General features: G+C 39.1%; 1 protein-coding gene across 6 annotated transcripts in view; it reads right to left on the bottom strand.

Moving 5' to 3' along the window:
* Positions 1-3679: 3679 nt before the first annotated feature.
* dnm2a (dynamin 2a) overlaps positions 3680-22698 on the bottom strand; it is a 38230-nt gene continuing 19211 nt past the window's right edge. Inside the window, exons 10-21 of one of the 6 annotated variants that reach the window (XM_056753473.1) lie at positions 22190-22328; positions 20290-20376; positions 20142-20212; positions 16896-16944; positions 15149-15160; positions 10782-10892; positions 9014-9123; positions 8818-8929; positions 7191-7355; positions 6593-6816; positions 6078-6314; positions 3680-5793 (exon numbers count right to left, since the gene is read on the bottom strand). In XM_056753473.1, the coding sequence (XP_056609451.1) occupies positions 5724-5793; positions 6078-6314; positions 6593-6816; positions 7191-7355; positions 8818-8929; positions 9014-9123; positions 10782-10892; positions 15149-15160; positions 16896-16944; positions 20142-20212; positions 20290-20376; positions 22190-22328 (1387 nt within the window). In that variant the 3' untranslated portion in view covers positions 3680-5723. Of the gene's footprint in view, positions 5794-6077; positions 6315-6592; positions 6817-7190; positions 7356-8817; positions 8930-9013; positions 9124-10781; positions 10893-14939; positions 14973-15148; positions 15161-16895; positions 16945-20141; positions 20213-20289; positions 20377-21186; positions 21326-22189; positions 22329-22698 lie in introns of all 6 variants that reach the window. The other 5 variants (XM_056753472.1, XM_056753474.1, XM_056753475.1 and 2 more) reach the window with 5 other exon arrangements.

Genomic DNA, 22698 nt, shown 5'->3' with positions numbered 1-22698 from the left:
TTACTTCAAATACATGCATTTATTGTTCTTCAGACTCCTGGATTTGCCACAAAACAAACACTGACAATATTTATATTGCTTATTTTACCTTGTTCCTCGTTTAATTCCACTGTGTGACAACTTTCATTCATTTGCTCAGACTTTCAGTATTTTTCAAAACAGCACTGGAAGGTTTCATCACATATAAAGCAATAATAGTGTTTTATCAGCAAAATCCCATTATTGCTTCTCAAAGAAGTTGAGTTGAGTATTTGAAACTAAGCCCTGGGCGTAAAAATAATGATTTGTTTATTCAGTGTACCCGAAGTATCGTCTCTATGGACTTTCATTCAGACAGATCTGACTTTGATCTCTCGAGAGCAAGTTTTGGACAAATTATGAATTCACATCACTTAAATGCGGAAAAATACGTTCAGAACTGTCAAGTATCTGACAGAGCAAAAACACACACAAATCAGCGAATATAACAGATAAAATGCTAGATTTTTGTTAAAGTGACCTATTGTATAAAAGTTATTTCCCACATAATATTTGTATTGGATATCAGGCACGCGGTCAAACCAATGCTAAGACAAAATCACAGTCTCTTGATTTTCAGTATGTGTGATATTGCATCTTCTCTTCACATACAATATTTTCATTTTTTACTCATTTTCGGACGAACTATCCCTTTAAGTTCAGAATACAAATTGCAGTCCCTGAATGAATTTTAGTTTGAGTACATTATTTATGACAGTCCATATTTATTGCCTTTTGCCTTAAAAAAACAGACACCGTATGAATGGACGTCATGATGCTGTCCTCATAGTGATGTATAGCGGTTGTATCCCGGTCTTCACACAGGTTCACCACTGGTTCTCTTGCCGGCGGGGAGCTGGACGTCTGTTTAACAATAGCAATCAAAACCACAGAAGTAAGAATTGGTCAACTATCGATGTACATGTTAAAAGAACACCCTCATCATTTCAATTCCATGTTGTGTCTGTTTTTTTCCCCATGGAACTGAAGATTTTTTTAAACGTTTTTTTAAAACACGACGTGCCATTTTGACATCATGGATTTAAGAAAGGCATTAATTCTTGATGTGAGAGGTGAGATTTAGTTCTGAACAACCTACATCTCATTTACTCATTATTATATAGTTTCAGAAGAAACCTCTTGATAACAGCTTTAGTGATTGTAAGTTGTTATAGTATATAATAGACAAGATTCATCAAAACATTGAGGTTACATCACAAAGGTTTTGCAGTGTCAGAGTTTCCTACTACCGCAAAACACAAAAGAAGATATTTTGGAAAAACGTGGTGGACCAAACAGCGATGGCAGCCATTCACATGCATTGGTTTTGTGTTCATACAGTAGAAGGGAATGGCTGCCACCGCTGTTCAGTTATCCACATTCTTCAAAATATCTTCTTTTGTGTTCTGCAGAAGAAAGCCATACAGGTTAGAGGATGAGTAAATGATGACAGAATTTTCATATTGGGGTGAACTATCCCTTTATCGATAGGAAAGCAACGTGAAATATGCTGAACACGAGTAATATATGGAATTACTCATGAAATCACATGATTTTGAATCACAATATTCAGTAAAATGCATGACTAAGAAAACTGGAGCCTTCTAAGACGACAACATTTTGAGGAAGCCCGATCATGAGATATTCTTGATAAAGACAGTTTCACTGAGGAAGTCATTGTATGGTTTACATTTGTGGTTCTTAATCCTGTACATAGGGACCACTGGAATGAAGGGTCCAAAAATACCTTTCTGCCAAATCGACCGCTATTAAATTATCTTTCCTTGCATTTTTGGGAGCAACAAACAATGGCACATTAAGGATGAGCTATCCTTAGCCCTTTAATAAAGGCATATTTCCGAACAATAACATTTTTACAGATTATTAATTTTACATCTTCATTGAAACCTTGTTTTGTGTTCCTTATACATGTCCAACTGGCGAGAGATGTTTGATACTGTCATTATAGCAACGTTAAATTGCCTTACAAGACAAAATTACAATATTGGTGTAATGACTTACTATTAGAGCTGTCACAGTATCCCTGTTTCACTTCACAGTTCATTGTGAGGGTATTATCATGATCTATTTAAACAATATCATTTTCTATAATTTTCAATAACACTGTCAGTCAAATTCATCTTAGTTTTGGTTTATTAGTTTTTTCTTTTTGGTCAACAAATCACACTTAAACTTCAAGTGCAAGAGAACGAGTTGGTAACCCCTGTGCCTCATCCTCTTGTCATTTCAAACCTGTATGAGTTTCTTACTTCTGCAGAACACAAAAGAAGATATTTTGAGCAATGTTTTAAAACACAACGGTGGTACCCTTTGACTTGAATTGGTTTTGTGTCCATAAAGCAGAAGGGAATGGGTGCTGTCACTGTTCGGTTATCAACTTTATTCAATGCCGTCTTTTGAAGGAAGCAGAAAGAAAACTATACAGGTTTGACAGGTTGAACCATCACTTTGATGTAAAACTAGACAGTTGCTGAATTATTTACAATATTATCTTGTGTCGAATGGTCACAATTTATTTTAAGGTCCAATTCTCTGTATAAATAAACCATTAAATATGACTTTAGCCTCAGTAAACTACTAATTTGTTGCTTATTAAAAGTTAGTAAGGTAGTTGTTAGGTTTAGGTATTGTGTAGGATTAGGGATGAAGAATATGGTCATGTTGAATATGTGCTTCATAAGTACAAATAAACAGCCAATATGCCAATAATAGGCATGCTAAGAACAACTAGTTAATAATGAGAATTGCCCCCTATACTGAAGTGTTGCTGAAAAGAGGGTGAGTAAATGATGAAAGATTTTTTAGTTTTTCATCACTTTAAAGCAAAACAGTACAGGTGCTGAATTATTTACGATATTATCTTTTGTCGAAATAACACAATATTGATAATCACGGTTTGAGTATTATGACAGCAGTATATGTTGGACACTCCTCCTAACTACATACTTAAAAAGAATATCTGCACAGTATGCAAACTAAGTTCATAAAGTTAGTAAAGTGTGCAGTGTTGTGAGTCTCCAGGAACAGGATTGAACAACACAGTTTAACACCAAAATGCAGAATAAATGACTAGTCCAATGAACCATATATGAGTAATCCAGAATCAGATTATATGACTGATGACATCACTGTATCTGTTTATCTTTGACCATCACGGAAACTTTATGCTGGGTTGTGCTGGCTTTACAGGAATAGTACCTCAGTTCATTTCCAATGACAGATAATTCCGTTTAATTTTTTTTTCCCAAATGATGTTTTTATTGTGTTATTATGATAGTCCACCTTCAAAATGGAAATTCTGCCGTCATTTACTCACCCTGTTGTCATTTTAAACCTGATATGACACAAAAGAAGATTGAAAAACTGTTTGACCCTGTTCGTGTGGAGACAAAACCAAGTCAATGGGGACCAATGGTTTACAGTTACTGACGTTCTTCAAAATATCTTCTGCAGAAGAAAGACAATCACACGAGGGTGTGTAAATAACCACATCATTTTCATTTCAGAGGTGAACTATCCCTTTACTCAAAACAATCCTATCCTGCTCCTGGAGATGTTGCGAATTGAACTCGTAGTGACAAAATGAAAGAAACAGGCGTGCAGGGAACACCCAACAAACACACAAGGAAACATGAACCAGCAGAGTGCCGGATCTTTCTGATCCACAAAACTTTTATTATTTCACTTCAGCATTCTCATTTTGCTCCGGATCCTTAAAATCGCTACACAGGCACTTGACAATGATTCATTCTTCCAAAAGCATACAAAAGAAATGCAAAATATGTCCTCGGTCTCCCAATCCATACAAATATGAGGCAAATATGAATGGATGACGAGGGTTAGACTACAGAATGTCGACGGAGGGTATGCCTGCAGTGATTTATCCGGTCAATGAGATAAGATGTTTGAATATATTAAAGGTATAAACGTGTACATTTCAAGCCTTTAAATGGACGAACCGACTGGATTGTGGAGATGCGGTTGCCATCATAGCAGCCATAAAACACAAGAGAACACTTAAGCGTTCTGTCCAGAACAACAACGTCATTTTGAGATCCATTTTACAACCGGGCCGTTTTTGAAAGCGGTTTAATCCGCCTCGATTATTGACACACTCTCTGGACAGAAGGCTGAAGCTATAAAGTCCCTTTCCGCCAACACCCAATCCATGTACGGATCAAGAAAACAGAATAAAACATGTTGGGCGATAAAAAGCAAACGCTGGATCCGAGCTGGATCAATGGGAACCTCGCTCTGAATTACATACGACCAACAATCTCAAGCTTTGTTAATACAGGCGATTTCTCAATCTTTTAAAAGGGAAGTGTCTGTCTTTCTAGACCGAAAAAGGAGAAGCAGTGCTCATGAAAAACACAAATCAACACACCATTATCAGGTTATAAATAATATACTCACCCTACTTCCCAAGCCGCCCCAATGTGTTAGTACAGCTAGTATGATCACTACATTAAAAGTTCAGCGCTCTCATAGTTTCCCGTGTCGTGTAGGTGAGACCAGATTCGTCACGCGTTTCGGTTTCTATAGACATCAAGTCCGCAAATACACCTGCATGTGCCATATTCAGTGACCCTGTGGTTCAGTCGCCCAAGTTAACATTCAGTGCATTCCCACTTCCTGTAGCGCTATGACGGTTAATTCCCCCACGGTCTCCATCCCTGAACGTGTAATGAATATCACCAATAAGGCCTTGCGAACGAATTGAGGTTAAATCTATGAAACCATGCCGTTACACTCGCGTAACCTAGATTACCGCATTTGGAGTCTGATGTTACCTGAGACACTATTTTACAAGTGGTTACAGGATTATGTTCATATACACATGTCTTTTTTGAATTATGGTATAAACACATCATTACAGATATTTGCACCTCCAGCTATCTATGAAATTCCAGAGCCAATAAACTAGAAGTGCTTTACAGAAACATTTTCCCGGATGCAGCGACGTCTTCGTGGCATTATTGAATGTTTGCTCGCATTTTTACACCGTGAACAGTCGCCATTCAGGAGAGCGTCAATTCACGTGAAAATCAATATATCAAGAGAACAAGATGAGATCAAAATCAACCTCAAATGATAACAATAAGAATAACGGTCATTGTGTCTTTTCAGCAAAAGTTAAAGAGTAAAGAAAACACAAACCCCCCACAATGAGTGTGTCTAATGCAAGAGGTCTTCAACCACCCTTAAGTTACTCAAGAACAGGAAAAAACAGGCCAGTTTAAACATCAACTAGCTTGCACAGTGCTTTTATACAATTTATCCCACATTAAATCGCTAGTCAGAGAGAAGGAACATATCTCCACCAGATAGAAAACCAGAGCTAATGTTCTGTCAGCTACACGAGTTGAGTAGGACACCCCCTGGTGGTCACCTGAAAGATGACATGACAGAAAAATGACAGGCCCTTGGCTCACCTTTCTCAAGTAATAATAATAATAATAATAACTGTGTTTTAATATTCATGTGCTTAATTTAGAGCTCTGGGCATAAGAAACTACAGATGTCATTAGTAGCGCTGATCCCAGAACAGTCTGAGTGGATTATTAAGGTCTATTGGTCAGGCTGTGTGTGTAGACACAGGAGCACATATTTCAGTGCAGCTCTCCAGCCCCCCTCTCTTGCTTTCTGTCAGCCCAGCACAATACGGTGCCCAGCACACAGGTCTAGTCTAGCAGGGAGGGCTCAGCGGGGCGGATAATGGTGGGCCGGTTAGGAGCGCCAGGGGGTCTTCTGCTGCAGGAGGAGAAAAGAAGGAGAAACAGGAATGAGACATACCCACAACCAAGTTAATGAAAGACAGGAGAGAGAAAGACATGTGAGAAAAACAAGTGAACCGTAACGAGAGACGAAAATAGTTCAACTGGGAAAACGTATAATACGGATTTGGCGAGAACAGGAAATGATCACCGTAGTGCTGAAGAAACACCTTTAAGCATTAAGCATCTCTTAAACGAACTTTGATAGTTTGAGGTGCACACGTCAAGTCAAGATGAGTTAAAAATGGTGAATGTGGTTACCTGGGGATGCCCGGGGGAATACGTGCCGGCCTCGAGGGGATCAGAGGAGGAGCGCTGAAAGGATCCTGGTTGCTGTTGCCGAAGGCATTCATAGGCTGGCCTGGCCGAGAAGGAATGGGTGGAGCTCCAAATGGAGGGGTGGGGTTAAGAGGAGGCGGGCCTGGTGCTGATCCTCGCACTGCTGGGGGCCTGTTGGGGGGCGGGGCAGATGTAGCCGGTCTGCGCTGGGGGGTGGGGCTACAGATAAGAGGAATGTAGTGTTTCAGCATACTGTATCCCACAATACACTCGGTTTAATTCACTTTCCAGTCTGACGAACGCTTAAAATTATTACATTTTTATGATATATTTGTGTCTTGCAATTTATTAGCACATCTTCTCATGACAAAAAAACTCAATAAGAATTTCATCGTACAAAAATACAAACAACAATTATGTTCTTGAATTGAATTAAAGTAAACATATCAAGGCAGGATTCTGTTTTGAAGATCATGTTCTGCATGATGCGCTCTCACCTCGTCTCAGGAACCCAGGAGTCGTTCACAGGTGGAGGCACGGGTGTGGATATGGTGCTGGTGGTTATGTCACCGATGAGGTTGAGGGCCTCTTTGATGGCGTGGTACATGCGCAGCATCTCTTCTCTGCGCTGGGCCGTGTCTGCAGACTCCTCCATCAGGCTGTTCTGATCTCCTGATGAGTACAGATACGCCAGCAGCTCGGAATGGATGAAGTCTTTAGCCTGAAAATGAAGACAACGCGAAATGAAACATATGGAAAATTTGAAAATAATACCCGGATGGAAAACCTAAGAGATATAAGGACCATTTGACGTGAGCTTTTTTAAAATTACAACCTACATTTAAATAGACTGGTAGCGGATACATCTGAAATCTTGACAAGAAAATATGCAAAGTATTTGCGCACCAGGCAAAATGTGTTTTAAATGAACGTCATCATTGAAGTATTATTAATAAAAGCACTTTATTGAGTTCTTTGTACCAATGTAATGCAAAGTGGTCCAGACTTTATGCCCACGGACAAAAATCTGGTTTTGCAAGATTAATCAATCAATGAACTACACAATCAACTTCTTGTACGCAATGATCTACTTACATTGTTGATCATGAGATGCATGATAGTCTTGGGCATGAGGTCTCTGATGGTCTTGTTGACGATATTAATGTAGGAGTCCACCAGGTTACGGATGGTCTCTACCTGCCTCTCCAACTGAGGGTCCATGGAGAAGCTGTCTGCTGGGGCAGCATCCTCAGACTCCACCTACACACACACACCTTAGCTTTACTGTTGCAGATGAACATATAAAAATGTAACATTAACTTTGCATTTGCCGTATACTAGTGCATAGCTGTGTTGCATTTCAAGTGTTTTTTTACATACACTTGTTATGTGGATTAGAGGTATTGTGATCAGTTACAAGCATTCTATTTTTGAACATTGTATTGATTGCAATTTACAAGTTCATAACATCAAACTTAAAGGAGTGGTTCACTTTCAAAATAAATTTTCATGATAATGTCATGATAGTTGATTGAATACTGATGCAAAACAAAGGCAATAAAAATGCAGACATTCTAAAAATGCACTTCCGTCTGGCTTGTGGGCCTTCTAATGGATGTAAAAAGTATTGAGCCATCATGAGAACCACATATTGTAACTTTTCTAAATGCCAAACTGCACGCATGTTTAATATTTAGATGTAGCGGTTTGTAATACTCACTAACCCAATTGAGCAATACTAAAGTCCTATTAACAACCAGAAAGATATAGATATATTAATATATTAGCGTCAACACCAAAAGACTACATGGATCACATGATATTTAACATATATAAATAGCGTAATATTTCATTGTATTATTACTTTACGTTGTATATTAAATTAAACTGATTTCTATAGGAATTTCACAATTTTGCGTTGTTGCAAAGCAGATTCACATTAAATAAGTGACGTAATATATAGAATACATGATATTGCAAATATTTGCAATAACGTTGAAGGTTGAACACTGATGATACTAACATTATTTTTTTCCTCGTATAAAAATTTTGATGTATGTGACCGATACTAACTGTAAAAATAATTGTACGATTACAATCACTTTCTGAAGAGATCACAACTTCACAAGAAATGTCAAGAAACGTCTCTTAAAATGATTCCAGAAATGTTATTGCTCTTTACTGTTATTCGTATAGTTGTGGCTTGAACTCCACTGTTTTTAAATTTAGAAAGATTTTATATATATATATAATATAGTTATGTTCTTTATGTGGGCCTTAAAGGGACAGTACACCCAAAAATTAAAATTCTGCCATCATTTACTCATCCTCTTGTCGTTTCAAACCTGTATGACTTTCTTTCTTCCCATGAAAACAAAAAAAGATTTAGAAGAATGTTTATAACCGATCAGCGGTGGGAGCAGTTGAATTCTATTGTATGAACACAAAACCAATGCAAGTGAATTGCTCCCATTGCTGTCCGGTCAACAACATTTTTCTAAATATCTTCTTTTGTGTTACGCGGACTCATACAGGTTTGACACGACAAGAGGATGAGTAAATGATGACTGAATTTTCATTTGGTGAAATATCACTTTAGTAGCAATTGCCTTCAAAACATCACAGCTGAAAAAAGACATGACAGACATGACATCACATCTATTCCGCTTTACCTAGATTGCTGTTTGAGGTTGAAAAAAACGTGTGCACACAACATTTGTACCTGATCTTTCTCAGGATAAACGCCTGCTCTGAGAAAAGAGGCTTTCCAGCTATCCATGTCCTCCTGCGCGTCACAGGCCAGGTCGATCTGACGCAAGTCCTTATACACGTTCCTGCAGAGGCCACCAAACACATACATGAATCGACCGCACAATTACACAAACACGCAAACATTTAGAGCCGCACACAGCCCTGACCTTTGCTCGGTGTTGAAGATAGCAAAAATGTGCTTAGTGGACATAAAGCCTTTCTCCACATCTCGGAGCTTCAGGTTATCCAGAGGAAGCATGTATTTCTTCTCTTTTTCCTGTTGGCGAGACGGGGGTAAGACAGGAGTTACAAAATGGCCACAGTTGCACATAATCTTCATCAAAACCAGTTTCAAACTTGCAGACTGAAATATAACCAGTGCAAAAAAAATATGGCGGACCATCCGGGGGAGGAGGGAGTTACTTAAATTAGGGAAAGAAATGTATTTTTTTCCAATTTCAGGCCTTTATTTAAGAAGGACCACCAGGTTGCCAAGTCAGAGAGGGGGATGTGAACCCATAAGAAGAAAGAGGAGAGGAGGAGTCTGATGAGCTGCCAACTGGTTCTGTTGAGTTGAGAAGAAACATCTGGAATCGTTTATGTCTGCGCTGCTACGGTCCCAACAGTTACATCACTCTTCCCTGCCCCCAACACACAAACACACACACACACACACACACAACAACCCCCTAGTAACCCAGTACGATTTCCTGCAAATTCCAAAGTCAGATCCCGGCTGGAACATTTCAGTCGGCTTGCCACGTCACATCGACTCTCTCCTCTCGTCCTTTCTTACTTGCATCTCGCTTGCTCGATCTTTGTACTTCTGTTCTTCGGAAACCATAGACGAAGAAGCGTTTTTTGTAAAACGGCGATAAAGTTTGAAAACTGCTAGCGTGTGACGTAAAGTTGGTAAGAAGAGATTTGATGGCCAGTATTTTTCTTGAAGAGGCCTGGAATATGTATTCCGTCAGCCTGCATCAGTGAGCATGTGAGTATACTGAATGTTTGATCAACTTTTTAATCGGAACATTACGATACGAAACGTTAATGTATAGTTTCTTGTATTAGCTTTAATATATGTATCATAATCTCAAACTCATCTGAAGTTGAATATGTGGGTCGCTACAGAAATGCTCTTCTTTGTTCGAATTCTTGCTTCAACGTTTGTATGCATGTAAATGCGTAGACAGTTCAACGTAAAAACGTACGATTTCAATTACGTCGAATTGTCCATTAAAGTGAAACACATGTCCAGGTCATATTTCATACGGTGTAATGTATACAACCTTCTTCGTTAATCTCCAGGAAGCAGTTTATAATAAATGTAGCCAACAATGAAATAAAAAGTAAATAATTTAACGTCTATTTTTTTCTGCATTACATAGTTAAAATTGAATACGCATTTCTATTATAGTAACTGGGGGATTTTGCTAAATTCTCATTAATAGTAACGACGAAACAAATATATTTTGATTGATTTCTTTCGATCGTTGAAATCTGACGTGGACAGGTTCGGTGCGATTCACCCTTTATCTATGTACCCGTCTGAACTGTTTGCTATCCTCTACAGTCGTGTGCGGTCTCCAGGGCAGTGACCCGCGGTCCCGCCGGCCTCTTGCCTCCCCCCCGCCTGCCCAGTGTTCAGACTACCTGTTCATCATGCTGCAGCTGAACAGTAGTCCGCACATTGGTTAGGCTGGGCTGGGACACACACACCTGCGCTTTGAGCAAACCGGACAGCACGTATGAACAGACGGATCAAGAAAGACGGTGCCCGAAATCTCCATTTCTAAATAATACAAACTCAAGTCTCAGCTAAAAGAACTCAACAGAGCAGAGTCCAACGCATACATGGGTTCAAGCCCGACTTCAGTGGCGTCAGCTTTGAGGGTGGGGGATGAGAAACGGAAATGAAGAACAGATGTATCTTACCTCTTCATCCTTGTACCAGGACAGAGATTCAGCCGTAAGGACGAACCAATAGTCCTTGGAGCCGCCCTTCATGATGCTGATGTTTAGGGTTAGCCAACCTTTACGGATCACCTGTGGGAGGGTAGAGGTGGGGAGGAGGGCATGCCACAGGGGTGGGGAAACATTTATGAGAGCCACGTTCATATATTCAACAGTCTTGTGTCTTCAACCCATGAAATCAAAAGCCCTACGACTTACCTGCTGCCGAAATATTTTGTGGTATCTTTTGATATTTTGCTAATGCTTACATTTAAGAGATGCAAGTTAACTTGCACTGGGGAGTGTCTTGAAATACAGTGACAATAAAAGACAATAAAAAGGAAAAAATAGTTTGTGCTTGTCTTTTTTCCTCTACACAAGTTCTTTCTTAATGACAGGGTTATCAGTCAGCAGACGCCATCCAGAATGACTGGCCTGCTTGAGGAACAGGGGTCGGCGTGTATGTTAGGGTCGATTTGGTGAGTAAAAGCTAGACTGCGTGCTGCTTAACAAAACAGAGTGGCGTTAGTGATGTTAAACTGAGAAAAGACGCTCGGGAATTACTAAGGACGAGAAACATATTGGACAGTGAAAGGAGAAGCAGGTACGGGGGCATCATGAAGATACAAGAAAGTACAGACATTAGGGATGTAAAAAGTGAGTAGTTTAAATAGGGAGGGGAGGTAGAGATGACGCTTCTAATGGGATTGCAATGTTGTTTAGGGGGTTAAAGGGTCTCTGAAATACGAAGGATTGAATTAAGAAATGAATTAAGAACGTTAAATAAATGTAGGGTCGGAGACCCTGTACAACTACAACCGCACAGCCTCATTTAGGTTAGTAACACTCACATTCTTTCGTACTGAATCGTTTTGTCGTAACATCATGAAAGTCAAATGCAGTTTAATAAACACGCTTTACATTCGCAACCAGTTTCATCCTGACGGCGCCTCATAACTTCATTTTACCACACGGCATCAATCGCATAAACCAAGGAAATGTTGTACCACAAACATTTTTCGATACCGTCCCCTTTCTCCATTTCCCTTGTTTCCGTAAAGCTGGCGTGAAGCTTTCGAGAGGAGGGGGAAGAGTTAGCGTGAGAGGGCCAAGAGAAACAACACAGGCAGAAAGCAGCGCCAGACAGACTATATACTATGCCTTGATGGGGAAATGCCATCGACTCTCTTAAGCCTTGAAAAGCGTCTCTGAGAGGCGGCAAACTGTATACGCGAGGGGAAAGAGACAGAAGGTGGATGAGATGAGGATAGTTCGACGAGTAGGAGGTGACTGCTGCGGTTACCACAACTAAGAGAGGGGAAAAGTACTCCGTGTTTTCATTAGACAAAAACCCAGCAAATATCTGCGGTCAGAGTTTGGCTTGAGATCTGAATTCTCCAACGCGGATCCGATTTCACTTTGCCGCCCACAGCTGAATGAAACAAGAGCTTGACCCTATTTTCTGTTCGCTCTCGTTTTTCCTTGAACTGCTTTCTCTCTGAATTATACCAGGCTTAATGTAACGTCCATGCAAAAACATCATTATTAACATGTACATGAAAGGTTTGGAAAAGTATGATCAGCTTTTATGAGCATTTATGAGAAATTTGGTGATAGAAGATTAGAGGATGCCTACGGAGACGATTCATGAGTAGCCCAAAAGGAATTCCCCTATCTATGAAATCCCGATAAAGAGATTTCTATGAGGAACGGCTCATTTTGTGAATTTAAGTGATTAGGAAAAGGGACTTGATGCTGCCACAGTATGGCCAGTACTGACACAGCAAGAAGAAAAAATATATATATAAGGGCTAGTGGTAAATAGACTAGGGTTGGGCGATATACACCAACACTGTGAATATTGTTGTAATGGGTTTATTTTTGGTTGTTTGTGTGGTTAAACAAATGTAATGATTTGAGTATGAGGGAGTTAAGACTAATATTAAGCACCACTGATTTAAACTTGGTAGCAACAAAAACTCCTCTCTGTGAATATATATTGTAATTATTATTTTTTACATTATAATTTTATGAATTGTTTACATTGTAGTTTAATCATTTACATTTGTGTGAAGCTTAAAGGAGTAGTTCACTTTCAATATGAATGTTCATGATCATTTACTCACCCTCATGTCATTCAAGATGTTTATGTGTTTGTTTATTTAGTCAAAAAGAAATGAAGGTTTTTGATGAAAACATTTCAGGACTTTTCTCCATACACGGGACTTTAATGGACTCCAAACAGTTGAAGGTCAACATTAGAGTTTCAGTGCAGCTTCAAAGAACTTTTAATGATACCAGACAATGAATAAAGGTCTAATCTACTGAACCTGTCATCAAAAAAATGTATATGCTTTTTAAACACAAATGCTCGCCTTGGTTTGTTCTGCGATGCGCCTTCATGACTTCACAAATTTATAGTTACATTGAAAACTAGCACGTTCAACTTTGGACAATGACTCGGTACTTCCGCCTTTGTCAAGGCGAGCATTTGTGTTTACAAAGCATATGCTTATGTTTTAATTTTTAAATGAAAGATCGTTTCGCTGGATAAGAACTTTATTCATCATCTGGTATGGTTTAAAGCCCTTTGAAGCTGCACTGAAACTGTCATTTTGACATTCAAGCGTTTGGAGTCCATTGAAGTACACTATATGGAAAAAAATCCAGGAACGTTCTTATCAAAAACCTTCATTTCTTTTCGACTAAAGAAGGAAAATACATAAACATCTTGGATGACATGAGGGTGAGTAAATGATCATGAAAATTTATTTTGAAAGTGAACTACTCCTTTAATACTTTTATTACACAAACTGTTCAACAGTTAGAGTCACTTTACAAATTTTAGGGTCACTTTAATAAAGACCTTTTGATCAAAAGACTCATGCTTACATTTATTGTATGCAAAAAAATGAAGAGACCATTCCAAATGTTTTTTTAAATCAGAATTTCTGGATGTATTGTGGTAATTGAAGTCGAGTGTCTGTTGAATTTCAATGAAATCAAACCTCAGGAGTGACAAAGTCCTCCAACAGCAATGTGAAAGACTGATGACAAGAAACACGAAAACTGAGATAAAATCAAAGTTTAACAACAAGATTTATTTTTTATATTATTATTCTTATATATAAATATTATTAGTTGTTCACAGAATGAAACAAAAGTGATCAATACCTAAACACACACCTATAGATAGTGAATTTAGAATAACTGAAAATAACTGTGAAATGGTCTCTTCATTTTTTTAATGAAAAAAATGTTTTTTGTATATGGATGACTTAGACCAAATAAAGAAAAAAAAGCATCAAATTAAAGCCCAGTAAAGATGAACTCTACAGTTTAAAAGTATTTTTGATTCATTTTGAACTGTTTTTAGTAACAACATAACTCAACACAAAGTTTAACGACTTCACAATTATTCTCAAATTTGAGGACGGATTTGAATAGTGAACGACGACATTTACATGTATATATTTAGGAGATGCTTTTATCCCAAGCGACTGGAGAAAGAGAAAGCATTTAAGTGACCCTTAACTTCAAAACAGCAGTGTTCAGTATTATGATGTATAAAATATTGTTAAAATGCTAAAATGAATTATTTTGGTTTTATACCGCCCAGCCCCATCTCAAAAAGACAAAAAAAAACGGTAAATCTTACACCACATCAAGAAAAACCAAACACAAACCAAATGTAAAACTGTTGAGGTAGAGTTCGGTTCCCCAGTCTGATTGGATGTTTTCATGACCCCACCCACCCACATCCCATTGATGACAGAGAGGATGATTCTCCACAAGGCAAACTCTGCTCACCCAGCCTGAGCCTCCAGAACTCACATCCAGACGCAGGACAACCAAGGCCTTCTCTTCTCTCGCATACAAACACACTTTTCTCATAACAAAACCTTACATGCAAACCACGATACATCGAATTACGATATAAAGGGTGCAGTGTGACATTTGCTCAAAACACATTGTTAGTAGGGTTCTCTCAATTACGAGAATTACCGAACGTTAGGTGACGCCACGAATTACAGTGGACATTTGACGGAGGATTCCAATGCGGTTACCGATTACTTGTAACCCTAAGTTATTGTTTATTCGTTCCAGGTTCCACCATTTTAGTTTTCCTCCAGACTATACCTTCTCTGCTTCACCTTCTCTCAGGCCACAGAGCTGCAGAGCAAAAGACAAATAATCAGCTTTACAGCGCTTGCTGAAGTTTAAAGAGCCCCGCCCCAGTCCCGCCCCCCGCTGCTCAACGTGAGTTCTGATTGTTGGCCTCAGTTCTCCTGACTGGATGAGCGCTGGTGACCTCTAACTGGGCGTGGCGCGATGTTTGGGGTACTTACCAGTATTTCACCCTGCAGTGATAAGGGGGTTGAGAAAAGGATAAAAGGAGACAAGCAACGCAAGAAAAGAAGAACAGTCCAGAAGGAGGGATTAGAAAGGGGAAGATTTAAAGGGACAGGGGTGTGATGAGCGAGTCATCAGAAAAGAGTCAGAGAGAGATAAAGTTGAAGTGTAGACAAGGATGAAAACGGAGTGTGAGAGGATGACAGACAGAAAGAGAGACAGAGAGGGAGAGAGCAACAAAGTTACATGCGATTAGACTTTTCAGACTGTACCACAAATCTGATTTTTCTATCAAGCTGCATCATTGTCACAGTTGGATCCATGCACATTCTGAATTACACTCAAAAAAAGTTTGTTAAATTAAGCCAAGACAAACAAAATAATGCATCGATTTTTCATTCTGTTGTTGAGGAATCATGCGTGAAAGCAGTTTCTCAAAGGCAGGGGAGGAAATAGCTCGGACTAAACTTTGCGTTTTAATATTACAGCATGCTTCCAAATTACCCATTGGCAAATGGAAAATCTTTTGGACTTCAGTCTGACTGTTATTCCTCACTGATGGGCAACATTCATTTATACTGAATAAAAAAGTTACACAACCATACAACTGCATCCTAACCAGGCATGAAAACAATATTTCTGCAATAAGAAAGTTGTCATAAATATAAAACTGCGAAACATATCTGATGTTGTAAAGTTAATTACGAAGAAAATTGAAATGTTTGTGTTGCTAAACTTATTTAAAATACTGCAAACTTGAAAATACGAATGTCTTAACATTAACAGTGCCCCACAAACTTTATTGTGATTGTTAGATGCACCGATACTACATTTCTCCACCGATACCAATAGCAGATTACTTAAAGTGATATAAGCAGATGCCGATTCTGAAGATTAAATTAATATTTTTTAACTTACCTAATGTTATTAATTCATATAATGACTAGTAATATTGACCATCAAACTGGTGATGTTTCTTGAAATTTTCTATAAACGGAGCATAAATTCATAGCAATTTCCTGTACTGTTGTGATCGAACCTGATCCTCGACCATGTTTTTAAACTATCGACCGATAGCTTGAAAGATAGCTTTTATCCACCAATACCGATTATCGGCCGATACATTGCTGCATCTCTAGTTAAAAAGTTTTACGCTAGAATCGCAAATTGTACTTCTTCAGGCCTTTGGTACAACATAGATAATATAATAAAGTTGGCCAGGATTTTGGACCAATGAGATTTCAAGGTGGGCGGGACTGCCTAATACATCGCTTTGAAAAACATGATGACCCAACAAGATCTCACAAGAATTCGTAAATATTTCACGAGATGGCTAATGGCTTTTTTCTAATAATCATATATTTTCAAGTTGAGTTTAGGGGTGGGGCTAGGGGAGGGGCTTCAGTTGCTTTTTCTAAAAATCTTACATTCACATAGTAACAAATCAAAACGAAATAGCCACCTTGTAAAATAGTTATGAATTCGCTATCAGATCAGGTTGGATGACCCAATGCCCGTTACAAATAAGAATCAACTGCCACTTTATGGAGTCTATCCTGGTTAGGACACAGAGTAAAGGATGCACTTTTCCATGTGAACAAGTAACAAAGACATTGGGGAAAATATACAGATTAGTTTTCAATCACAGGGAGTGGAGTGAACAGTGATAAGGGGGTGATGTGGGGACAAAAAGAAAGACATCAGTGAGGATTCAAAAGTGGGAGAAAGCAAAGAATTTAGTACCTGGTTGGGAATGGCCCTCTTCTTGCTGACAGTGTTCCTCTGCTGGGCACTGCAGGTGGGGACAAACACAGACAAGCATCGATCAGGCAATGATTGAACAATGCGTTTTGTATTGTCAGAATAGAACAAAAGTAAAGCTGGCTGTGTAAACCTCCTCTGGATTGCTCTCTGGATGGGAGCAATCATGTCTTTGAGACATGAGGAGGGGTGAGAGAAAGAAAAGGAGGTCTGATTAACATGGGTGGGTGGGCGCTAGCGCACCTGTTGTTGCCGTACCCCGGTGGGTTACCATCATCCATCCATTTGAGGTCAAGACTGAAAGTGACGGGACGAGATCGGTTAACAGAGGATTCCTATCAACCGGTATAATCACGCACAGCATGCGCATGAGGTCACACGCAGATCGAGCGGGGTGAACACAGGTCTGATGCTCTATGTACTACAGGCAGTTCTAACTTTAAGAACTGAGCATGCAAACAACGCACATGCCATCAATCCTCGGTCGTACACTAGCCGTCTGAGAAGACAAAGACATGCACTAGTGCACTTGTTGTCTAATGCTCTACACATAATGCACTGGCTGAAAAACTGAACAATGCGGTCTGTTTCACCGAAACACAATGCATTACAATACACAGGAGACACAGTTCTCCAAGTGTGACTCACAGATCTTTTAACATGCTACATTTCTTTGTATGTAGTTCATTTATGAGATAGATATATAGATTTGTCGTAATTATCTATAACTTGTCGAAAATGTCAATAATTAAAAAATGTACACTTAAAATATTATTTAAGTTTTAGGTAGAACTCAGTTTAGCGCACGGATAGCAAGAATATGAATTATGGATTCTTATATGCATGACTTAAATGCAATGTTTGAACTTCAAAGTGGTTATACCCAAAGTAGCAATAAATCACGGAAACTGCCAAAAATCAGTTTTTAATGCCCTTAGCATGACCGCAAAGTAGAAAATTATGGGTGTCAAGAAATTTGTTAGCTTTTCTAGTAGATTACTAGAATAAAATATATGAAGGAGGAATAGTTCACCCAAAAATAATAAAAGGTTGTCATTTTTTACATTCTACATGTTATAAGACCTCATAGTGTATTCAAAACACAAATCAAGATATTTTTGATTACATCGAGGTTTCCAGGGCTCCTCATAGACATAATGTTAATCATTTCTGTAAAGGTCCAGAAAAGTACTAAAGACATCGCTAAAATAATCCATCTGATCATACTGGTTCTATTGTATTTCTACTAATAAATATTTCTGCTCCGAATGCATTGGGAGGTCTTTTTGAGCTTCATGTGGGTAAGTAACTAATGACAAAAGTTAGATTTTTCCCTTTAAGTCATTTAGTTGGATTCTTTTCACATAGACCACATAGAACCGGTTCAAGGAACAAAAAACGTAAAATGAACAACATTATAGCCGGAACATAGACAAAATCACGTTTAATCATTCTGAACCGCTTATTTGTAAATGCATTCAACCGGATAATAACGTTATTTTATTCTTCTGTCTAATATCAACCAACTAAATATAGTTATAAATGCCTTGCGAAACACTTTCAGGACCCATTCAAATCCCATCATTCCTTTCCCCTAAACACTGTAGCTCGTGAGCCTAGACCATAGACTAGACCATCCGACCAATCACATCAGACTAGGCTAGAGGAAAGGAGGGGATTAGACAGATGAATCGCGGAACGAATCATTTAAGAATCAGTCAAGAAGTAAAGTTAGAATAACTCCGTATTATTACAAAATAATAGTGTTTTTACATCTTTTATGTACATAAACTTGTTGTTGGACACTCCATAAACCAAAGTAGGATCTTAAAAATCCCTAGTTATGTACTCAAGACTTCAAGCTATCCGATCAGAGACCGCATGAAGTGACCAGGTGTAAAAAGGCCCTATGTCCTTTGTTTATGTAGGGTACACAATTATGTGACTTACAGTTACTAAATATTTCAGAAGAAACACATAAACACGTGCAAATACTGATTCTGCTCAAAGTGGAACGAATATATTTATATTTTTTTCGTTTGTAAGCCCTGGGTGGCACTGGTCAGTAAACTTCGCCCTGCTGTTAGGTAGGGCTGGGTATCAAAACTGATGTTCCGATTCGATTCCGATTCACAAGCTCTCGATTCGATTCTCGATTTGAGTCAACGATTATAGATTTAATAAAAAAAAATTCATGAAGAGCCACAAACCTGTATATTAAACTTTAAACACACTTGGGTATATTGAAACAGAAAATATTTTTTACATATAAGAAAAAGTATAACAAACAAAATTTCACAAAATTAGCTGTAAATAGAGAATGTAATCATGTGAACCGCTGCCTTTTATGTAAAGGTGATGTTAAATTCGACAACACACCCGCATCCGCCATGTTTATTAAGCAATGAAGGAAGATAGATACGTTCCCTGTTGTAAAATCCAAACGTTGTAAAATGTAAAGTGACATCTAGTGGATAGTAGGAGCAATTACATTCAAGTTAGTGAATGTTCAGTGCTTGCGGAAATATGAAAGTTTTTTTGATTCAAAGCTTTGGAGAAACGATATTGAATCGACCGCATTTTAAAAAACGATTAATAGGTTATTTTTGTCCAGCCCTTCTGTTAAGTGTATGATTATTAGTGTACTATTACTAGTACTTTAAATGTAAATGTCTAATTAGAAACGTGTGAAACTTCGGTTAAGTTTCGTATTGAGAAAAACTGCAATAGTACTGTGTATCATAATACCGTGTTTTTGGTGTTATCTTTTTCATAATTACATCTCTTTATTACACTACTTTATTACTCTTTATCTACTGGTTAATTATGTAAACCTGCTTTGCAACAATGCAAAATTGTGAAAAGCATTATATAAATAAAATTGAATTAAAAAGAGCAAGATTAAATGTCTTCTGCAGGACAACCCTTAAAATAAAAGGAGAAGACATCTGGATGATGCATGTTGTAAATATCTCTCACTTTCTGGCACCATGTAGGCCGTGTTAGATAGTTACACCAGTATATATCATCTCGGTTTATTTATGTCAATGTTTTTGCTTAACATGTTGGTCAGACTTTGAGTAAAACAGAAGTAATGCCCACAGTTGAAAACATGGATGCGCAAGACACATCACCCAAATACTCCCTTTCAACACTGTAAGCTGGTTACGGTTTGGAGGGGAGGTCATGCTTTTGAAGAAAAGTTGATGCACTGCGTGTTACACATACTTTGCGAATCCAATGAAGTCCTCATGGTTGGTGTTGATGTAAGACAGCTCGACGTCGATCAGCAGAAGAACCTGGAGAATGAAGTTATGTTACTAAATGAGCAAATTCCCCCCTAAAATACCCAAAGTTCAACAAGTTGGTCTCGCACCTGGTCCTTGGTCTTGCCTTCTCTCTCTCTGACGTAAGAAGTGACGATCCTCTCGGTCTCTTCTCGCAGTCTGGGGAAAGAGCCAAGCTGTGGGGAAAAACACCACAGAGATGCAGCAACGACATGTACAAGCGACCACAGTCACATATGTGTCGCAAACATTCGAGACGAGAGCACAGAGCTAACCGCAATCAACATTTTTCACATGCAGACATGGGTGAGGACGAGGTTTTAGCTAAGCTACCATGCACAAGAAATGGGAGCATGCACACACACAGAGAAACAGCAATTTAAAGAGAGTTGTGCAGGAAGCAAAAAATCACTTTCAGCCAGGAATAAATAGAGATAGGGTGCTAAACAAAAGTCAAATATGTTGTGTTCTGTGCAGATAACCTCCAAACATGAGGACGAAGTCACAACACGGGTATTCTATAGCTGAAAGTGAAACCATTAAAGCAATGCAAAGAATGAGAAAATGGAAGCCTGGGAATTTGTGAAGGCAGTTCGTTCTATAACCACAAGAGGGCAGATGAACAAATCTTTGTTGCTATGACAACAGCAGCAGCCCTTCATTTGTCAGGCCAAGCTCGGGCTGAAAGGTTGGCTAACTGATGCTCTACTAAAGCAACAAAGAGCCTGAGAGGGCGAGCTGGAAACGGCTTTAACTTGAAAAAAGATTTTTTTCAAGTAGCCCGTGGGATTCACAGGGGATATGAAATTGGTTTATTGTAGGGCAGTACGAATGAGTGTGACACGAACACATTCCAAATACACGATGGGTGTGCCAGAGAAGGAGGCGGGGCTGATTTCGTACAGATGAAGCCGAGTGGGCTGCAGCGTGTGGAAAAGAGGAAGGCGTTAAGATATACGCTCCGCCTCCTCGCAACTCCCGGTTACCTTGTTGGAACACTTCCTGACGAGGGTGGTGAGTTCGGACACCACCAGGTCCACACATTTCAGGCTGGGCTCTTTCAGTTTGCGGATCTGCTTTTTCACTATAGTCTCAAAAGCAAGGTCAGGGGTGAACAACCCCGTTCTGAGGGGCGGCAGATTTGCGGGAGTTCGAGTGTGTTAAAAGAGGACAGAAAAGAGAAAGGAAAAGGTGGAAGGATAAAAAGAGACAACCGTTTTAGTTGATTAATCATTGCTTATTTATGAACAGATACAAAATGAGTCCGAAAGGGGCAGCCGCGAGTTTTAAAACAAGCTATTGAATGATGTCTCATGGCACAATGATAAACATAGCCTAAAAGCCTGTTTACACAGAGTCCAAAACAAAGAGGAGGAACGTATTTCTACATGCTTTTAACCCCGAGTCCATTAAACAGAAGAGAGCCTTTATAAATAAATGTTCAATGACTCGTTTTGTTTACAATACATGAGTCATATGTTTGATTGTAAGTTTAGGTTTAGTTTATGTTTCTAGAACATTTACATTTTCAATTGATGCAGACACAAAGTGTTCAAATACTCTCAAGTGTTTCTTGTGCTGGTATTTAAGAACAAAAAACAGTTTTTTTATTGTTGAAATTGTTCAGGAAGAAGAATCTCCACAGAAACTTAAGACTTGGTGTAAACAGGCTGAAAAAAAACCCACACTTAGGTCCCTCCAGGACCCGCGGCTCGTCCCTTTCAGACCACAGATGACCAGAGAGAGAGTCGCTCTCCGCTCATCTCCACTTCACAAGACCGTCACAACACCCCAACACACGATAGCAGAGCCTGCGCACGAGGCAGCCGGAGGGCTGAGGGGGTCACACGCCGACCAACTCGCAGTCTACCGTTCAGCCTCTGGCTTACCCACCGTGCTTTTCATGAAAAGCATAGTCTATTGGTGTCAGGTGCCGTGTGACCCCCTCGCAGGAAGCCCCCCTGTGGCCAGGCTGGGGTACTGCAGTACCTTGTTGGTGCACTGCCTGACCGTGTTGATGAGCTCCTGAATGACCAGATCGATACATTTCAGACAGGGCTCTTTCAGCTTAATGATCTGCTTTTTCACGATGGCTTCAAACGCCAGATCTGGGGTGAACAGGCCCGTTCTGAGAACGCACAGGGACACAGACAGCGAGACGTGAGAAGACGGAGACAGACAGAAGAAAAAAACAGAGAGGAGGAGAACAAGACGAATAAAACGACATAAAATAATTCAAGACAGGTATTTCAGACAATGACATCATTAGAAAAATACTGCAAGTGAAACTAAGCGAGGAGAGATTAGATGAAAGTAAAAGAAGGGTGTGGGGAATTCGAAAGAAAAAGGCGGAGAAAGAGACAGGTTTAGTTTGCACGTACTAGAGAAATGAACCAATAAGTGAATTGAGAAAAACAAAGATGGGTGTGGCTTGTTCTGTGGGGAAGAAAGCCAGTTAGACATTTCAGAGACCTCAGTCTTCTATACACATAAGGTCG

Source organism: Triplophysa dalaica, chromosome 7, assembly GCF_015846415.1.
Source record: "Triplophysa dalaica isolate WHDGS20190420 chromosome 7, ASM1584641v1, whole genome shotgun sequence".
In the NCBI taxonomy this organism is placed as follows: Eukaryota; Metazoa; Chordata; class Actinopteri; order Cypriniformes; family Nemacheilidae; genus Triplophysa; species Triplophysa dalaica.
The sequence above is the reverse complement of the archived record's forward strand: the minus strand, read 5'-3'. Positions and strand labels throughout refer to the sequence as shown.